This window comes from Ascidia mentula, chromosome 2, assembly GCF_947561715.1.
Source record: "Ascidia mentula chromosome 2, kaAscMent1.1, whole genome shotgun sequence".
Classification (NCBI taxonomy): Eukaryota; Metazoa; Chordata; class Ascidiacea; order Phlebobranchia; family Ascidiidae; genus Ascidia; species Ascidia mentula.
In genome coordinates, this window is record NC_138567.1 from 942,547 (window position 1) to 959,982 (window position 17,436).

At 38.2% G+C, this 17,436-nt stretch overlaps 1 protein-coding gene across 2 annotated transcripts; it reads left to right on the forward strand.

Moving 5' to 3' along the window:
* Positions 1-1,031: 1,031 nt before the first annotated feature.
* On the forward strand, positions 1,032-14,337 carry LOC145888570 (uncharacterized). 2 transcript variants are annotated; one of them, XM_082979345.1, is made up of 36 exons: positions 1,032-1,156; positions 1,253-1,333; positions 1,398-1,439; positions 1,654-1,725; positions 2,052-2,138; positions 2,365-2,412; positions 2,514-2,558; positions 2,690-2,749; positions 2,929-2,988; positions 3,663-3,722; positions 3,801-3,863; positions 4,208-4,336; positions 4,513-4,563; positions 4,868-5,071; positions 5,179-5,622; positions 5,750-5,809; positions 6,245-6,304; positions 6,665-6,727; positions 6,807-6,863; positions 7,045-7,101; positions 7,371-7,421; positions 7,629-7,832; positions 7,938-8,108; positions 8,236-8,295; positions 8,758-8,817; positions 9,169-9,231; positions 9,311-9,367; positions 9,742-9,798; positions 9,968-10,018; positions 10,234-10,437; positions 10,541-10,696; positions 11,182-11,694; positions 11,883-12,121; positions 12,442-12,673; positions 12,969-13,454; positions 13,662-14,337. In XM_082979345.1, the coding sequence occupies exons 1-36, from the start codon at positions 1,087-1,089 to the stop codon at positions 13,907-13,909; spliced, it is 4,665 nt and encodes a 1,554-aa protein (XP_082835471.1). In that variant the 5' UTR covers positions 1,032-1,086; the 3' UTR covers positions 13,910-14,337. The 2 variants fall into 2 exon arrangements, with proteins under 2 accessions (XP_082835471.1, XP_082835472.1); XM_082979346.1 differs by having other exon boundaries at positions 3,801-3,851.
* The last annotated feature ends 3,099 nt before the right edge of the window (positions 14,338-17,436 follow it).

Genomic DNA, 17,436 nt, shown 5'->3' on the forward strand with positions numbered 1-17,436 from the left:
ATTTATTGAACAAATCGGTATCCGGATAAGCCGAGTTCTATTTTGGTTATAATGGCAACAACTGTATCTAATTTACATAAATATCTGGTGGCGATCAAATCACCCACTTGGCTTGTACAGCTTGCCGGGGATTTCCCGTCTCTCTCAACCGATGCGTGACGAGGATACGGAGGTTTGTTAGAATACGACGCCTCGGTATCGACACAGGGAAAGTACCTGCACACAAAGTCATTCCCTGTGCTTTGTTTTTCCTCCGAGTAAAGTTCTAACCATATTTCCACATCGTCCAATGTAATTTTCATGCAACGTTCTAGGTTTGTGGTTTGATTAAATTGTTTAGTGATGTCTGCGACCAAACAAACCCGATGAGAGGATGTTAGTACAAAACTAGCTTTATTCGTTGACGTATGTATAAATAGTTGGGGCATTCAGAATCAGAGAAAAAGGAAATTCTCTTTCAGCGTATCTCGTATCAAGATATATCAGTGATTACTCCAACCAGCAATCGAATGTTCACATTTAATGGCTACGTTATGATATATTTGTTCCAAGACCTAACAGATGTTCCTAAATTGAAAAATAGCAGTTATAATAAGGTTTTCAAATTCACGAACCATGGGTTATTTTATATAACCAGTATGTGCAGATATCGTTTTCACAACCTCGCGCAACCCTATAACAAGGCAGGTGTTGCACTCGGGTTAGTAGAAATACACGGACCAAGGTACGGACATAGGAGCGAGATGGTGAAACACATCCTGTTGAGTTGCTGGGAATGTGGAGACGATTTGTGTTCGTTCTTCACCACGGAGGTAAAAACATGGCGTGACGTCACGCACCTGCGTCCCTATGGTTTGTGTATCAGATGTGAATAAATGCAAAAGGTTGGCATTTGAATCAGATAGTGTTGATATGTGCGTGCGATTGAAACGAGGGGTTGTCTGTTTAATTCATTCACATAGACAGATGGCACTTTTACGATTTTAGTTAAAAATTCAATCAGCTGTGACTGGCGTTTGTGTTTCACAAAGGTTTGTATTTAAAAGAGGTGTTTAGGACAATGCGTCAACTTGTGTAAACGCGAGTATGAAGTTCAAGGAAATGAGGGATAGTTTCCCGCTGTTTCTGTTGCTTTTTGTTGCCACTAGTTGCAAAGGTAAGTTTTTGTTTATTTTTCGTTTCCTTTTTTTTATTTCAAAATACTATTTTTTGTTTATTTATTTGATGAATTATTAATTTGTTTATTTTTTAGGACACATTATTGAAGTAGAACCGAAAAACTGGCCCAAAATTAATTCACCAATCTCATGTGGGGAAACGATTAACGTAGAGAGTACGTATCCATGCTCACCAATGAAAACACAAATACCTCATATTTCAACTTGATTTATTTGCAGAAAACACGTTGTATGCGATCAACACTATAAAACTTGATAACAGTAAGTATTCAAATCATGACTTGAAAAACAATTATTTGTATTCCGTTTATTTCCAAACGAGAAACTTAAACAAACCTACAGCATTCGGAAAACTCGTTATGGAAACTTTTAATGATTGAAATCAACAATTGATGTGTGACGTCATACAATATCTCAGTGTTGCGCAATGAAACAACTGACCGTCGCAGTGACAAAACCTGTGCTTTTCATCCAGACACTTGTCAATACACATTTCATGAGGGAAAATGTTACAACGCAAGTCAATACAAAATTGCTGCTAAAAACAGTAAGCATTACTTCTTTGAAGGGATTTTTCCTTTTTCATTCGATGTCACTTTTTTACATAAAAAAACTAAACCAATCACTTTTCGGGGAATGTAAAAAATATGGTGATTTTCCGATTCCCTCTACCCCTCCTCCCCATTTTAAATAGAATGAAAAACATTGTTTTTATCTGCGATGTGGGAAAGATTTCAACAAAATTTCCAGCTTGAAAAAAACGTGATGCATGTAAAAAATAATGACCTCAACTCACCTAATTCTTTGCAAATATATTACGAAATAAACTGTAGTTGATATTAAACAAATTATAAGAACGCTTTGCTATTACAGATGAAGTAAACTGCAGAATTTTCAACATCAATGACTGGAAAAGCATCTCTAAGGAAATTTACCAAATGTTCAAGATCACTGCAAAAGGTAAAATTTCATTTAAATTCAGCGTGACGTCACACTGGAGTGTGATATCTTCCCTACGTCACGATTGGATTTTTGTGACGTTTGACATTATTGACGTAAATCGAATCGTGTCGATGTGTTTGGCCAAAAAGTTTCGCGGGGTTCCGTTGTTCTTTGGTAAAAATTATTCCGAAATATTTGAAACATCTTTAAGTTTTTGAGAAACCTTTGTCATTTTTTAACCCAGAATCAAATGGAAAGGCGGTGTTTGATGTCCTACCATGCATTGAACAAGGTAATATACATATGTGTATTGTCTATGTAATAACAAAATAATAATTTTCATAAACAAACAAATACTACGTAAGTTTTTATATTAAACTGTACTATCTACAGCAGGAAATCAGGAATACGCCATTACAACTGAAACGACGAACAATGGTAACAAATACTTTAACTCGATTCTAAACTTAGGTTTTCTGCTGACCTAATATAACTAACATAACAAAAACATGTTTGCGTTTTTTGCGTTTAAGGATATGTGTGTACTTTGTAATAAACTTTGTTTACAGAATGGTGTTACAACTACACAACCGGAAAGTGCTACGACTTCAACATGGTTAAAATTGCAGGTAATTTATAAATTTCCATTAGAACCCTTGCATGTAAACGGTGCCACGTGGACCAACTACAAAATGTTTATTCGTAGCCTTTGCATATCTACAATATTGTTCTGTTACATTACATGCTCTTTTTCTCGTATAATGTATTGCCAGCGTGACTCTGGTAACGGCAAAACACTTCTTCACAGGAAATTGTACTTTGAAGAATTTGGACGAATGGAATCAGTTTCCATTTTCCAGATTCACCGGTAATATTTTGTTGCTTAAATCAGGGTTTCTTTAAACATTTGAGTTCGCGACTTCTTTGTATTTAATAAAATTTCAGCGTCCCTTTGAGGTCTATTATTTGTCATTGTATTGAACGGTAATTTTATTTAAACTGTTAAGCACTTCATTGGCCTAAACGGTTAAACAATTTTGATAAGTTGCTTGAAACACCCATCATTCCTAATATAATGACCCAGCATTCCTGACTGTGGGGCTTGTAAAATATTACAATTACATGTTGAATGTATTCACACACATATTAGTGATATTGGTCAACTATTTGCGACCCTCAAGTTCGTCGTGTGACCTCCAGTTAAAAAATTCCAGCTTAAATAAAATTAAAAACATAAAACACAACATTTTGTTTTGGAATAAACACCCTAAAATAATTGTACATGGAAAATTAGGTTTTATATTATTTTCTGTTTTATATTTGTTGTAAATGAATTCCACTTACAAGTTATGTAATGGAAAAGTAGTTTCGTTTTTCATACTCGAAGACCTATTCATGTGTTTGTCTGCGTATAATACAAACGTCATAGCACTAACTGTACTGCTCTGAAGTTGGAAAATACACCTGTAAGTTTTCAGTTGGTGTAAACAAGTTTATTCCATAGTTTGTTGCAATAATTATCCCTTATCTTTTTACATACAGTATCAAAAAACGACCACCACATATTTGAGCTATCACCTTGCTTTGCTGATGACACCACAGGTAACATTTAAACCAGCATTAAATAACCTGTTTCCGGAAAATCAGAAATCCCTAACAATTAATCTGTTTACCTCAAAGTGGAAACGCATCGACATTGCGCCAACTCAAGAGCCGAGATTCAGTTTAAAGGTAATGTGGGCGGTAAGAAACGTCGTTACCTTATATGGTGATCGGTCTGTGACCTCATATAGCGATAAGCCAGCGTCATAGGAAGGTATGGTGTCAGTATGGCATGTAGATATTGCTCAGTGTAGGACTCACTGTACAGTTTACTAATATCATCGCATGTGAAGTATACTTGCTGTTACGTAATATTCTTGATGACGTAGTACATGCCGCTGAATTGCCATAGTTTGAACGAAATTGTTTGGACAAACAGGTTTTTTCCAATACCACATGTTTCAAAATTTTTGTTAGCGTCCAAAATATCAGGTGTCGTTTTGAAACCACCCCCTTTTCTTATAGCTGCGTTTTAATCATTGCAGATTACGCAACGTGCAAAGTTTCCTATAACACAAGTGGAGATTTCGACGCAGGTGGAGATTACGACGCAGGTGGAGATTACGACGCAAGTGGAAATTACGACGCAAATGCATCCTGTTCGTTTATTCAAGGTTATGAGAGTAATGTAGCTTATCAAAATCAATGTAAAGTTAATTAACCAGATCACATTTGGTTTCAAGTTTTGCATTTCAAATTTACCAAATTTGTTCTAAAGCAAATACATTCATATCTGATGACACAAAGTGATTGTTGATAAAAAATAACTCAACGATACAATGGTTTGCAGATACCAGCACTGCAGTTAGAAGGTTGTGCGGAAGTCAGAATGGGCTGGGAGGTTGGTTCCAAACTTCTACAATATTAGCGGTCATTGTTAAGTAACGTCCACGGAAGGTTATTCTTAGCTTCTGTCAAGGCGTTAATTTGTGCTCATAGGAAGAACGGCAACCTGGTATAAATCTCCCCAATCAATCACTTTCAATCTCCATAAGACTTTGAACAAAAAGATAAACCTGACGTGCAAGTGCTAAATATACAAACGAAATCTTGCAGGTTGCTCAAAAATTCCTTAAATACTTGCGTTGAACGAATGCACTAAATGTACACATTAAGTCCCACAACACCCTTTGCTTATTTTGTAGCTTGCACAAAAAGTTATGGTCTCTGGCATCATTTTCCACAAACCGACAACTGTTCCGACTTCTCATCTCGACTACAAACTTGTGCCAAGAATTCACAGACATCCACCTGCAGTTGCTTCAATAAACACCCAGGATGGTGTGAAGATCGCTCAAATACCAATATGACGTCACCTATGGGAAAGCACTACTGGAGAATGTGTCAAGGTAACGAGAGTACAACTATCAAAAATATTGATAACAAACACAAACCGCTATCACAAAAAAAACAATCGCTTTCCGTTTTTTTAACTTCATGCCGTATGTGACGTCAGATGGAAATAACATTGAAATTCGAGTTCGTTTCTGCCCCACGTCAACCAAGACCCCGGTTCCAGCAGTACCAACCACCGATGCTGACCCGGCACCAGCATCTGACCCTGTATCAACATCTGACCCGGTATCAACATCTGACCCAGTACCAACATCTGACCCGGTACCACCATCAACATCTGACCCAGTATCAACATCTGACCCGGTTTCAACATCAACATCTGACCCGGTACCAACATCTGACCCGGTACCAACATCAACATCTGACCAGGTACCAACATCAACATCTGACCCAGTATCAACATCTGACCCGGTTTCAACATCAACATCTGACCCGGTACCAACATCAACATCTGACCCGGTACCAACATCTGACCCGGTATCAACATCTAACCACCTGATAGGAAATCAGGAATACGCCATTACAACTGAAAAGACGAACAATGGTAATAAATACTTTAACTCGGCTTGTATCCAAAACTTAGGTTTTCTGCATAATTATTGTATCTAATATGACAATAACAAGTTTGCGTTTGGGTCTCAGTGCAATTTGTTGTAAAACTTTGTGTACAGAATGGTGTTACAACTACTCAACCGGAAAATGCTACGACTTCAACATGATTAAAGTTGCAGGTAATTTATATACTTCCATTAGAACTCTTGCATGTAAACGGTGCCACGTGGGCCAAGCACCTGTGTTTACACAATTAATAAAGTTGCTTCCAAACGTGTAACATTGTATATGTGCAATATTTCTTCAATGCGCCGTGTCAGTCTCTGGTCTATACCTACAGTACTTGCTGGTGCACTGTCTCCATTTGCACGAGCTTTCGCGAGCTTGATCTCGCTTCCTCATCAGTTGCTGCAAATGACGTGACAAATAAAATGCGGTAACGGCGCTGTTTTTAGCGAGCGAACGCTCATGCTAATATAAATTTTAACAGTCAGTCTCTTATGAAAACAGTGCACCATCAAGTACTATGTGCAATATTGTTCTGTTACAATACATGATCTTTTTCTCGTGTATTGCCAACGTGACTCCGGTAACGGCAAAACACTTCTTCACAGGAAATGGTACTTTGGAGAATTTGGACGAATTGAATCAGTTTCCGTGTTCCAGATTCACCGGTAATATTTTGTTGTTTAAATCAGGGCTTCTATAAACATGTAAGTTCGCGACTTCTTTGTATTGAATCAAATTTCGGCGTCCTTTTGTGTTAAACAGTCGCTCATTCTTTGTTCTATTCAACTGTAATTTTAACAAAACAGGTAAAACGCTTAACAGACCTAACAATGTGACCCAACATATGTGTCTGTAGATGTCGTTAGCAATATTACAGTTAAATGTTGCGTATTATACATACTTCATAGCACTAACTGCACTACACTTTAATGTTGGAAAATTTCTCCTGTAAATTTTCGGTTAGTACAAACAAGTTTGTACCATTGTTTGTTGCAACAATTATGACCTTTTCTTTTTACATACAGTATCAAAAAACAACGACAACCACATATTTGAGATATCACCTTGCTTTGCCGACGACACCACAGGTAACATTTAAACCAGCATAAAATAATCTGTGTTCCGGATAATCAGAAATCCTCAACAATGAATGTTTTTACCTTAAAGTGGAAATGCAACGACATTGCGCCAACTCAAGTGCCGAGATTCAGTTTAATGTGGGAGGTAAGAAACGTCGTTACCTTATATGGTGAAAGGTATGTGACCTCACGTAGGGGTAAAAGAAGTACAACCAAATTTTCTTGAAGTGGGTGCACTCCGACAAAAAAATTCAGGTTTCTTTGGTCAAAGTTTATCCACCAGCCTGACCGTGTGATTTCTAATTACTATATTTTATTCATTCCAGATCACGCAACGTGTACAGTTTCCTACGACACGAGTGAAAATTGCTCACATGTTCAAGGTCGGGGAAGTAACGACATTTAATTCTGTTCGAGGCAAAATAAACAAAAGTTTAGTCATTCCATTAAATAAACCGATGAAGGATTTGATTGTTTATTTTAAACTTAACAAGTTTACTAAAAACTAAATTTATTCGCGTTCTGTGGCGAATCTCCCGAAAATTCAGCAGTTCAGCAACAAAGAACTTACTTGCACTAAACTTCGTGCAAAACACGAAACATATTTGCTTGCTTATTGATATAAACAAATTATCATTGTGCTGATTTACAGCTTCCAGTCGCCAATCGGGAAAATATTGCAAACTTCATAAAAAGCTCAAAGGTTAGTTGCAAACTTAGGTAGCATACTTAGCCATAATTGTTTTGTGACAACCTTGCAAAGCTCCTGTTAACATCAAAACGCATCATCTTATGTTCTTAGACCAATCGACCAATTGACCACAAGATAATTCTTTCTTAAATACTTGCGTTGAACGAATGCACTAAATGTACACATTAAGTCCCACAACACCTTTTACTTATTTTGTAGATTGCACAAAAAGTTATGGTCGTTGGTATTATTTTCTACAAACCGACAACTGTTCCGACTTCTCATCTCGACTACAAACTTGTGTCAAGAATTCACCGGCATACAACTGCAGTTGCTTCAATAAACACCCAGGATGGTGTGAAGATAGCACAAATACCAATATGACGTCAACTGTGGGAAAGCATTACTGGAGAATGTGTGAAGGTAACGAGAGTACAACTGCCAAAAATATTGATAACAAACACAAACCGATATCACAAAAAACAATCGCTTTCCGTTTTTTTAACTTCATACCGTATGTGACGGCAGATGGAAAAAACATTAAAATCCGGGTTCGTTTCTGCTCCACGACCACGACCTCAGTACCAACTACCGATGCTGCGAGTTATTACGAACCAACCGCATCTAACCAGGTACCAACACCTAACCACCCGACAGGAAATCAGGAATACGCAATTACAACTGAAACAACGAACAATGGTAATAAATACTTGAACTCGGCTTGTATCCAAACTTAGGATTTCTGCTGACTTACTATAACTAATATGACAAAAATATGTTTGCGCTTTGGGTTTCTGTGCAATTTGTTGTAAACCATTGTTTAAAGGATGTTGTTACAACTACACAACCGGAAAATGCTACGACGTCAACATGATTAAAGTTGCAGGTAATTTACAAACTTCCATTAGAATCCTTGCATGTAAACGGTGCCACGTGGGCCAAGCTCATAGTGTTTACACAATTAATAAAGTTGCTTCCAAACGTGTAACATTGTATATGTGCAATATTTCTTCAATGCGCTGTGACATGCAGTCTCTGGTCTATACCTATAGTACTTGCTGGTGCACTGCTTTCGTAAGAGACTGACTGTAAACAACTTTATTCGCACGAGCTTGATCTCGCTTCCTCATCAGTTGCTGCAAATGACGTGACAAATAAAATGCGGTAGCGGCACTGTTTTTAGCGAGCGGAAGCTCATGCTTTTATAAATGTTTAACAGTCAGTCTCTTATGAAAACAATGCACCAGCAAGTACTATGTGCAATATTGTTCTGGTACAATACATGCTCTTTTTCTCGTATAATGTATTGCCAACGTGACTCTGGTAACTGCAAAACACTTCTTCACAGGAAACTGTACTTTGAAGAATTTGGAGAAATTGAATCAGTTTCCGTGTTCCAGATTCACCGGTAATATTTTGTTGTTTAAATCAGGGCTTTTTTAAACATTTAAGTTCGCGACTTCTTTGTATTGAATCAAATTTCCGCGTCCCTTTGTGTTAAACAGTCGCTTATTTATTTGTTCTATTCAACTGTAATTTTAACAAAACGGGTAAAACGCTTAACAGACCTAACAGAGTGACCCAACACACATGTCTGTAGTTGTAGCAAATTAAATATAACAGTTGGATGTTGTTTTATAGCCTTCATAGCACTAACTGTACTGCACTTTAATGTTTGAAATACACCTGTAAGTTTTCGGTGTAAACAAGTTTATACCATTGTTTGTTGCAACAATCACCCCTTCTCTTTTACATACAGTATCAAAATACGAAAACCAAAACACATTTGAGATATCACCTTGCTTTGCCGACGACACCACAGGTAACATTTAAACCAGCAATAAATAATCTGTGTTCCGGATAATCAGAAATCCTTAACAATGAATGTTTTTACCTTAAAGTGGAAATGCAACGACATTGCGCCAACTCAAGAGCCGAGATTCAGTTTAATGTGGAAGGTAAGAAACGTCGTTACCTTATATGGTGATCGGTCTATGACCTCATATAGAGGAAAGCTAACGTCATCGGAAGTTATGGAGGCATTATGGCATGCAAATATCAATTTCTTAAGCACCGCACTCATGGTACTTGTTTGCTGTTACGTAATGCAGGTCGTTTAATGGCCCTTGTTTGGTCGAAATGATTTAGACAACAAACTATTGGACAAAAAAGACCTCACTTTACAGCTCAAAAGCGAGTAATACACGATTGCATCAAGCATTTTAAAAAGTTTTTAACGTGATAAAATTTAAGTTTTGTTAGTTCAAACTTGAACTTACCCTCTCATAGTTAGACGGGTGTTTTTCTTGCAACTATGTTTTATTCATTGCAGATTACGCAACGTGTACAGTTTCCTTCGAAGCAAGTGCATCCTATCCGTTTATTCAAGGTTATGAGAGTAACGTAGCTTATAAATGTAAAGTTAATTTACCAGATCACATTTGGTTTCAAGTTTTTCATTTCAAATTTACCAAATTTGTTCTAAAGCAAATACATTCACATCTGATGACACAAAGTGATTGTTGATAAAAATAACTCAACGATATAATGGTTTGCAGGTGCCAGCACCGCAGTTAGAAGGTTGTGCGGAAGTCAGATTGGGCTGGCAGGTTGGTTCCAAATTTCTGCAATATTTGCGGCCATTGTTAAGTAACGTTCACGGAAAGTTATTCTTAGCTTCTGTCAAGGCTTTAATTTGTGCTCACTGGAAGAACGGCAACCTGGAATAAATCCCCCAAAACCATCACGTTTAACCTCCATAAGACTTTTGACAAAAAGATAAACCTAACGTGCAAGTGCTAAATATACAAACGAAATCTTGCAGATTGCTCAAATAATTTTGGTCGCTGGCATCATTTTCTACAAACTGAAAACTGTTCCGACTTCGCATCTCAACTACAAACTTGTGCCAAGAGTTTTCAAACGTCCACCTGCAGTTGCTTCAATAAACTCCCAGGATGGTGTGAAGATAGCACAAATATCAAAATGACTTCAACTGTGGGAAAGCACCACTGGAGAATGTGTCAAGGTAATAAACAACGGTCCATAAAAATCATATAACCAAGTCAAACCACTAACATTTAAAATAACAACTTTTCTTCTGTGATTTTTAACTTCATACCTTACGTCAGATGGAAATAACATTGAAATTCGGGTTCGTTACTGCTCCACGACCCAGACAACCACGACCTCAGCACCAACTACCGATGCTGCGAGTTATTTCGAACAAACCGCTTCTAATCCGGTACCACCAACAGTTGAACCAGATTCAACCACCCCAAAGCCTGGTAATTACCACCTACTCACAGTGCCCACTGTTTCGATATATCAGGTCTTATCAGTGCAGAAAGTTCGCAGAAGTTCGCAAGTTTCTGTTTGGCTACAATCTGTTCCGCATACGAGGGAAGTCCCCACAAAATTGGAATACATGACTAGTCATCAACTCCTGTAAATAATCCCAAGGCGTTTGCTTAACATAAGTCTTTGTTAGCCGTAAAGCCAACAGCAGATTACGAGAAAAAAAAGCTTTCATTTTTTCTTGACTAGTTACCCGACAACACCCTCAGTCACCAGCTGCACTGATGCGGCTGATAGGTCGACGCAGTGTGTAATGTATGTAACACACTGATCATTAATGATAACGTAACTCCCTCCTACTGAAAACAGGTGTGGATGGTTATGTGCATCTGCGAAACCTGCACTTGGAAATGTTATTTGACATGTTTGCATTGTAAAATCATATAACCCTGCTTATATTACGTTTTGTTATCAGAAGTAATCTTGCGCTTGGAGGACGAACTTAAAGGTTTCACTCAGGCCAATGTCACAAAGAACAAGAAGTCTCTCCTGGCTGACTTGGACAACTTGGCCACCTTCTTCGTCAACTTTACATCGTCCAAAGCTCTCGTGAATCAAACCACCACTCTTCAGGTGCCAGAATTGGCTCAAATAGAATTCGGAAAAATCAATCGTGGCCCTTACAACTTTCCTGAGAAACCTGACTCCACTCAACTGCTGTCACTCAACTCCAGTATCGGTGACGTCACCACACGTAAGAAGCGAGCTATAAAGTTGGTGGTGTTCGTTTTCACCAAATATTTCTTCAATCTCGACAAAATGATTCCTTTCTATTATCTTTCTCCCTCGGCTTCAACGTCATTCTGGCAAACCGGCAACGTCACAAAATATCAGCCCAGTGCAACTGTTCATTACTTCGACTTTATGGTTTACATCCCCCCCAGTCAACAAATCAAGGCAACAACTTTGTTTATTGTGGACATGAGAAGTAAGTAGAAGTTGTATTTGTAATATTTAACCTCCCGCCCTCTGTTACTGTCATGTATTCCACACAATAGAAGCATATAAAAATTTTAGACAGTTTTCTACAAATAGAGCAGTCGTTAACATAAATATACGAACGCTTGAATCTTCTCAGTGTGGTTCGTATCGATTAATGTAAAGTTTCTTTTCCAGACGACACCACAGTGGAATCAGTGGTGATACCGAGTTTATTCAAGATCTACAGATCATGGTTCGAGTTGGTCGAACACGATTTCGTCTGTCAACGGTTGGACGTGAATCTCACATTCTTCACATCTGATGGTTGTACGAGCAAGTCTGTGAATGGAGTGGTGACGTGCTCGTGCGATAGAACCGGGATGTTTACTGTTGTACCTCGGATCGTCGCACGAGTCAGACCGGAAGGAATTAGTGTGAGTGGATGAGATTGGTCTGCACTGTATTGGTTTACATTTCATCAGAATCTTAACGGTTGAACCACGTATATTGTATAAATTGTGCACGCGCCATTCCATTTGCTAGCAGCATGTTTGTTGTTATATCTGCATTAAATTATATTTACCAAGGACACGGTTGAGGCACTAAAGCCTTAAAATTTTCGTGTGAAAATATTTTAAAATAGAATAAAAAAAACCTGTGGCCACGTGACCACCTTTGCTTCAACAACGTCAATAATTTTTCTAAAGTTGAACGAGACTTTTGTCGCCATTTTGATTTTCAAATAATATTTCAGGTAATCTTCTACACTGGAATGGTCGTGGGATCGTTTCTCCTCTTCTTCACAATGCTCAGTCTCATCTCGATGTGTTCACGGGTTGTGATAGAGAGAGTGCGTGTGCAGATCAACTTGGTGATATCTCTGTTCCTTCTACACATTGTCATCTTGGTCGAGGGTCGAGCGATTCAAACCAAAGAAGCGTGCGAGGCGACAACCTTCATTACACATTACCTCATGCTCACAACAGGTTGGACTTTATTTTAATCAAGCTTTATGCTTTCACTGATTGACGCACTGATAGAAATTTTCTTCGAAATTTCAAACTGCTTCGTAAATGTCATTGGAAAAGACAATAGTGTGATTGCGCTGCTGCTAAGCATTGTTTGACGTCACAATCACGCAGAATCGCGGCTGCGAACTCATTGTTTCCTGGTAATATGAACCGATAAACCTTCACTTCCTATAAGCGCTAAATGCCATAACGCTGATGGCGCAATCATTATTCCAGTGAATTCCATCACCCGTGTTGTTTATTTCTGCAGCTTGCTTCGCTCTCACAGAGAGTCTCACCATCCTGTCCAACTTGAACGGTCGATCTCTCCGCTTCGTTAAACTCAACCAATGCAACGTCATCACCTCACAACTCCTCCTCGGTTGGGGACTTCCCCTTCTCATAGCGACGGTCGTCATGGCGGCGAGTTCGCCCTCGGGAAACTACATCTCATCCAGTCCACTCGGTGGTTACGAACGCTGCTGGATCAAACCCGGTTCCGCGGCACTTGTTGTCGGGGTAACGGTACCCATAGCAACCATCTTCGTCTCCTGCTTCGTCGTCTCAGCTTTCACCTTCGTCTTGGCTTTACGAGCCAGGCGTGACGCGAACATCTTGGAGGGTTCTCGCAGAGCTACAACCTATGACGTCATGACGGTGGATGACGTAGACTTGGATCACGTGATGCGGATGTTGGTGGAGAACGTGTTGGTTTGTTTCGTCCTGCTCGTACCCTGGATCCTCTACTTTATACCTGGTGAGGTTTTAATTGTTCCCACACCTGAGAACTTTCCAGTTTGTAAGTCATCTGTTTTTTCGTTCAAATTGAGGAACAATGTCTAGTTCAAATTCCAGGACAACTTTGGATAAACCAGTGTTACTCAACAGCCGTGTAATTGTTATGTTTATCACTTGTTTTGAGAACAAATATCTGCAATTCTACAACATCTTTCGTTGCTTTCAGGTGTTCACAACCTTAACGCCACATTCATCACTATGTACGTCACCATGGCGCTTATCGCCACACAAGGCATATTTGTATGCATTATTTACGTCATAATAAGCTCTGACGCGCGTCCTCATTGCGACGAAAGAAAGTATCCGGAACGCTACAGTCTCTACTGGTACGGACCAGACCGAGAGGATGACAGTCAAACTGAGCACACAAACATGGAGACCATTGAAACCTTGTACCATGAAGTTGGTATTTGAGAATGCGACCGAAAGTTTAATGAGAGACACTTTTTTCAACCGTATATCGCGTTAGCGAGTTCGCATTCAAGAAAGATAAATTGCTCTGATAAGTTTTCAAGGATTTTGCTAGTTTCAGTATGTATTTTTATGAATTTTTTTCGTTACCTTTTCGACGTACAGGATGCATAGCAAAAAACAATATAAAATAAAACATTAAGCGCAAAAAGCATCGAAAGCATTTAAGGTTTATTGTGTCGCGCTCCTGAAAGTTTTTTGTTTCCTTTCCATCGTCGAGTGTTGTAAATATTTTATGCAGTGACTTATTTTTAACGCCGTATTTTTGGTTCTAACGTTATGGAAAACAATCTTAACATTGCAAAACTTAATGATTTGCAATTCGTCGTATCCTGTACGTTTGACATAAAGTGGTTAAAACGTACAATGTGAGAATTTACAATGAAAGTATGTAAATCCGAACTTCATTTCAAACAATGGCGTCATTGATGACGTTTTCTGTGCAATATTGCGTTGCTTCGTTGTTTTACACAGTAACGAGCGGTTTTATGAAGATTTTCCTGTTTGTTTATCCCCGTGTGAAACTTTTTATGTATGGATTCTCTTAATTCCATTCATTTATTTCCATGCATCCTGTTTCAGAATGGATTTTTCAAACAACCGAAGGTGTTAAAATGATTTGTTTTCATGTACAAATAAGTATTAGTAGGAAAAGCCTCAACATTGGTATTCACATGTAAAAATTTCTGTCTTTATTGGGCATGTGTTATTGTATATGATACATCGAGCCGTTTCAGTCTTGTGACACTCAACTGCACTCGCCTATATTATAGACATTATGAAAAGACTGATACATTACTCACTGCTTTCCCAAGTTTCCTCGCTTCATCAGATGTAACTAATAGCAAACCAGTGAAACGTTTTAATGTGTTGTGGGAAAGGAAAGTCAATCGCCACCTAATCCTTCCTGCTTGCATAAATTGAACTTTTTCCCTCTTGTCCAATGTTACTGTTTGTACGCAAAGAGTTAAAAAGCTGCTTTTTCGTTGGTAGTTTTTCTTTTTTAAATGTTTAAGAGAAGAATTTTTTTGAGCAATAAAATTTTGGAGCATGTATGAAAAGCCGTCGTTTTTGAAGAGTAATGAAAAATAAAACAACATTTTAACCCTAATCCTGGTTTAAAACACTTACTTTTCCCACATAAAACTAAACAAATATATACACGGCGACTTGCCATGATAATTGCTGTAAACTTAAGAGCTTGTGTTACAGGCTAATGCCGAGTACACAGTAAGTATTGCCCTGACCAAAATGCGCCTTCTGTTAATGAACTGTGTGCTACCGCGCACGTGTTCACAATACAATATAAGCACAACCGGTGCCAACTCTTTGGACTTAGGAATTACACATTTGCTTCAGTTTACGCTTAGCCGAAACCAGAACAGTATTCACTTTATAAGCTATGTTATGCCCAAGCCACAGCGAAATTTCCAATATATGTATGGCGATATTCAACAAAAGAAAAAACAAAAACTGCAACGCAACAATTAAGTCCACACCAGCACTTACCTTTTATTCCCATTTTCATCCAGTTACTCCCGACTGACATCGAGTGTGCGGGTTATTCCAGTCGAATAAACTGCACAGTCATTAATTCAACACCTGCACAAAAGAAAGCATTTTTAGGCTAAAAACATTTATTTGAAATTTACTGTGGACATTTCGTTCAGCAATGTATCAACGTTTGCGTCAACAAAGTAGAGTTACTTTGAATAAAGTAAAAGTACTTTTCGTTTAGACACATCCACACAATTGTAAAGCTGCAAACTTTTTTTAATCTTTACAAAAATTTGTTAAAATTTTTACCTGAATGTTTCGCCAAAAGCGCCGAATTCCAAATTAATCTTTGTCATGTAATTCCAGTACATTCAGTATTGAAAGTCTACAAGGTTATCCTATTTCGTGAAAATAGTGAACAACTTTACTTTTGCCTGAATAAGGAAATCCACCAATTTGAGAACACAGCAACATAAAACACTGTAGTCTCTGCGGCTGTTCAGCAGTTGGTGAGAAATTCAAACAAGTCATTGTGAAGACTATCTGTGACGTCACAAGCCAATTGTGTCGTGAGGCAATGGCGGGAAACTGCAGCGTAAACACGTGATTTCAATGCGGTGTATGCTGTGTTTGTTTATTTAATTTTTCGTTTATTGCTTTGATAACTTCGATAACTAGTTTCTTTAAGTTCAATAACACAATCAGTATATTAATGGCGCTTATATATGTAATTATGGCTCCATTTGTTATTCCAGTTCACACCAAAGCTTACATAAAATTGACACAGTACTGTTTGCGTTGAATGTCATTAGCTGTTGTTGCCATTAGTTCTTATTGTCACGTCCTTGAAATGTTGCTAGAGTAGTTTTTCAATGAGATATTGTAAGTTTAAAGGCGGTTATTGGCGAAACCTGTCCAAATCTTTCTCGGGAAAATATTTATCCGCTGGTGGGAGCTAAAAAGCTACGTAAATTCATTTAAAGAAACACTTCAGAACGAAATTTGACTCAAATTTGACAAATCAAGAACTTCATGCTACAGACGTTTCTATGGTTTTTACAACCATTTTCAGTTTAATTACAGGCTGATTCCTGTAGTCATATTTTACATTTTCTCTAACTTTTTAACAATAATTCAGGTTTTGCCATCTAGAAGTGAAGAACAAACGTGCACTCAGTTAACACGAAACTGTATGAATTGAACAACTTCTTAAACCACATTAGTTTCTTCCCAACACCTAGTGGATAGAATGATTAAACGGGCCAGATTTCACCTGTGGGTCGGTGTTTGTTCAGACCGTACAGTTTCATGTTATTTAAGTGCACGTTTGTGTTTACCTTTCCGTGGGGCCGATGTCCTTGTCTGGTATTAGAGGTCGTTGCATTTAATTGCACGCGTTGTTATTGCAGTAAAAATACTCCTGTTATAACGTCACAGAAGGTAGAACGCGTTCTGGCGAAATATATTCACAGCAAGACACCGGAACATGCGTCCTGAGGACACCGGAAGATGCGCTTTTTTTCCGACGACATGCGGTTTGATTGGGTTTGCCACAAACAAAATACATTGTGATATCACAATCCTATGTTAGTTTATTGACGTTTCCATCAAACGCGAGTGCGAGAGTTTGGCTCGAAACAATGCTGGTGAAGATATTAACGCGAAGTACTGTGTTGAAAAACGTAAGCTTCTTTGACGAAAGCTGTCCGCAAAACAGAGGGGAAAAATGGGTGTTTAGTCATTATATCAGATTTGCGTAAATACGTCGGTTTCCATAAAACCACTAGGACAAAATTTACAGTTTTTAAACCGTCGACAGCATTTTTTGTTCTAAAAATTCTCTGTTTTAAACAACATTTTTTATAAAACCTGCTATAATGTATTTGGAATGGATTATATTGGGTCATTTAATTCTGTCGAATTCCGGCACAAATTTTACCCAAGGTGAGTTTGAGTTCTGTCGACTTTACCAA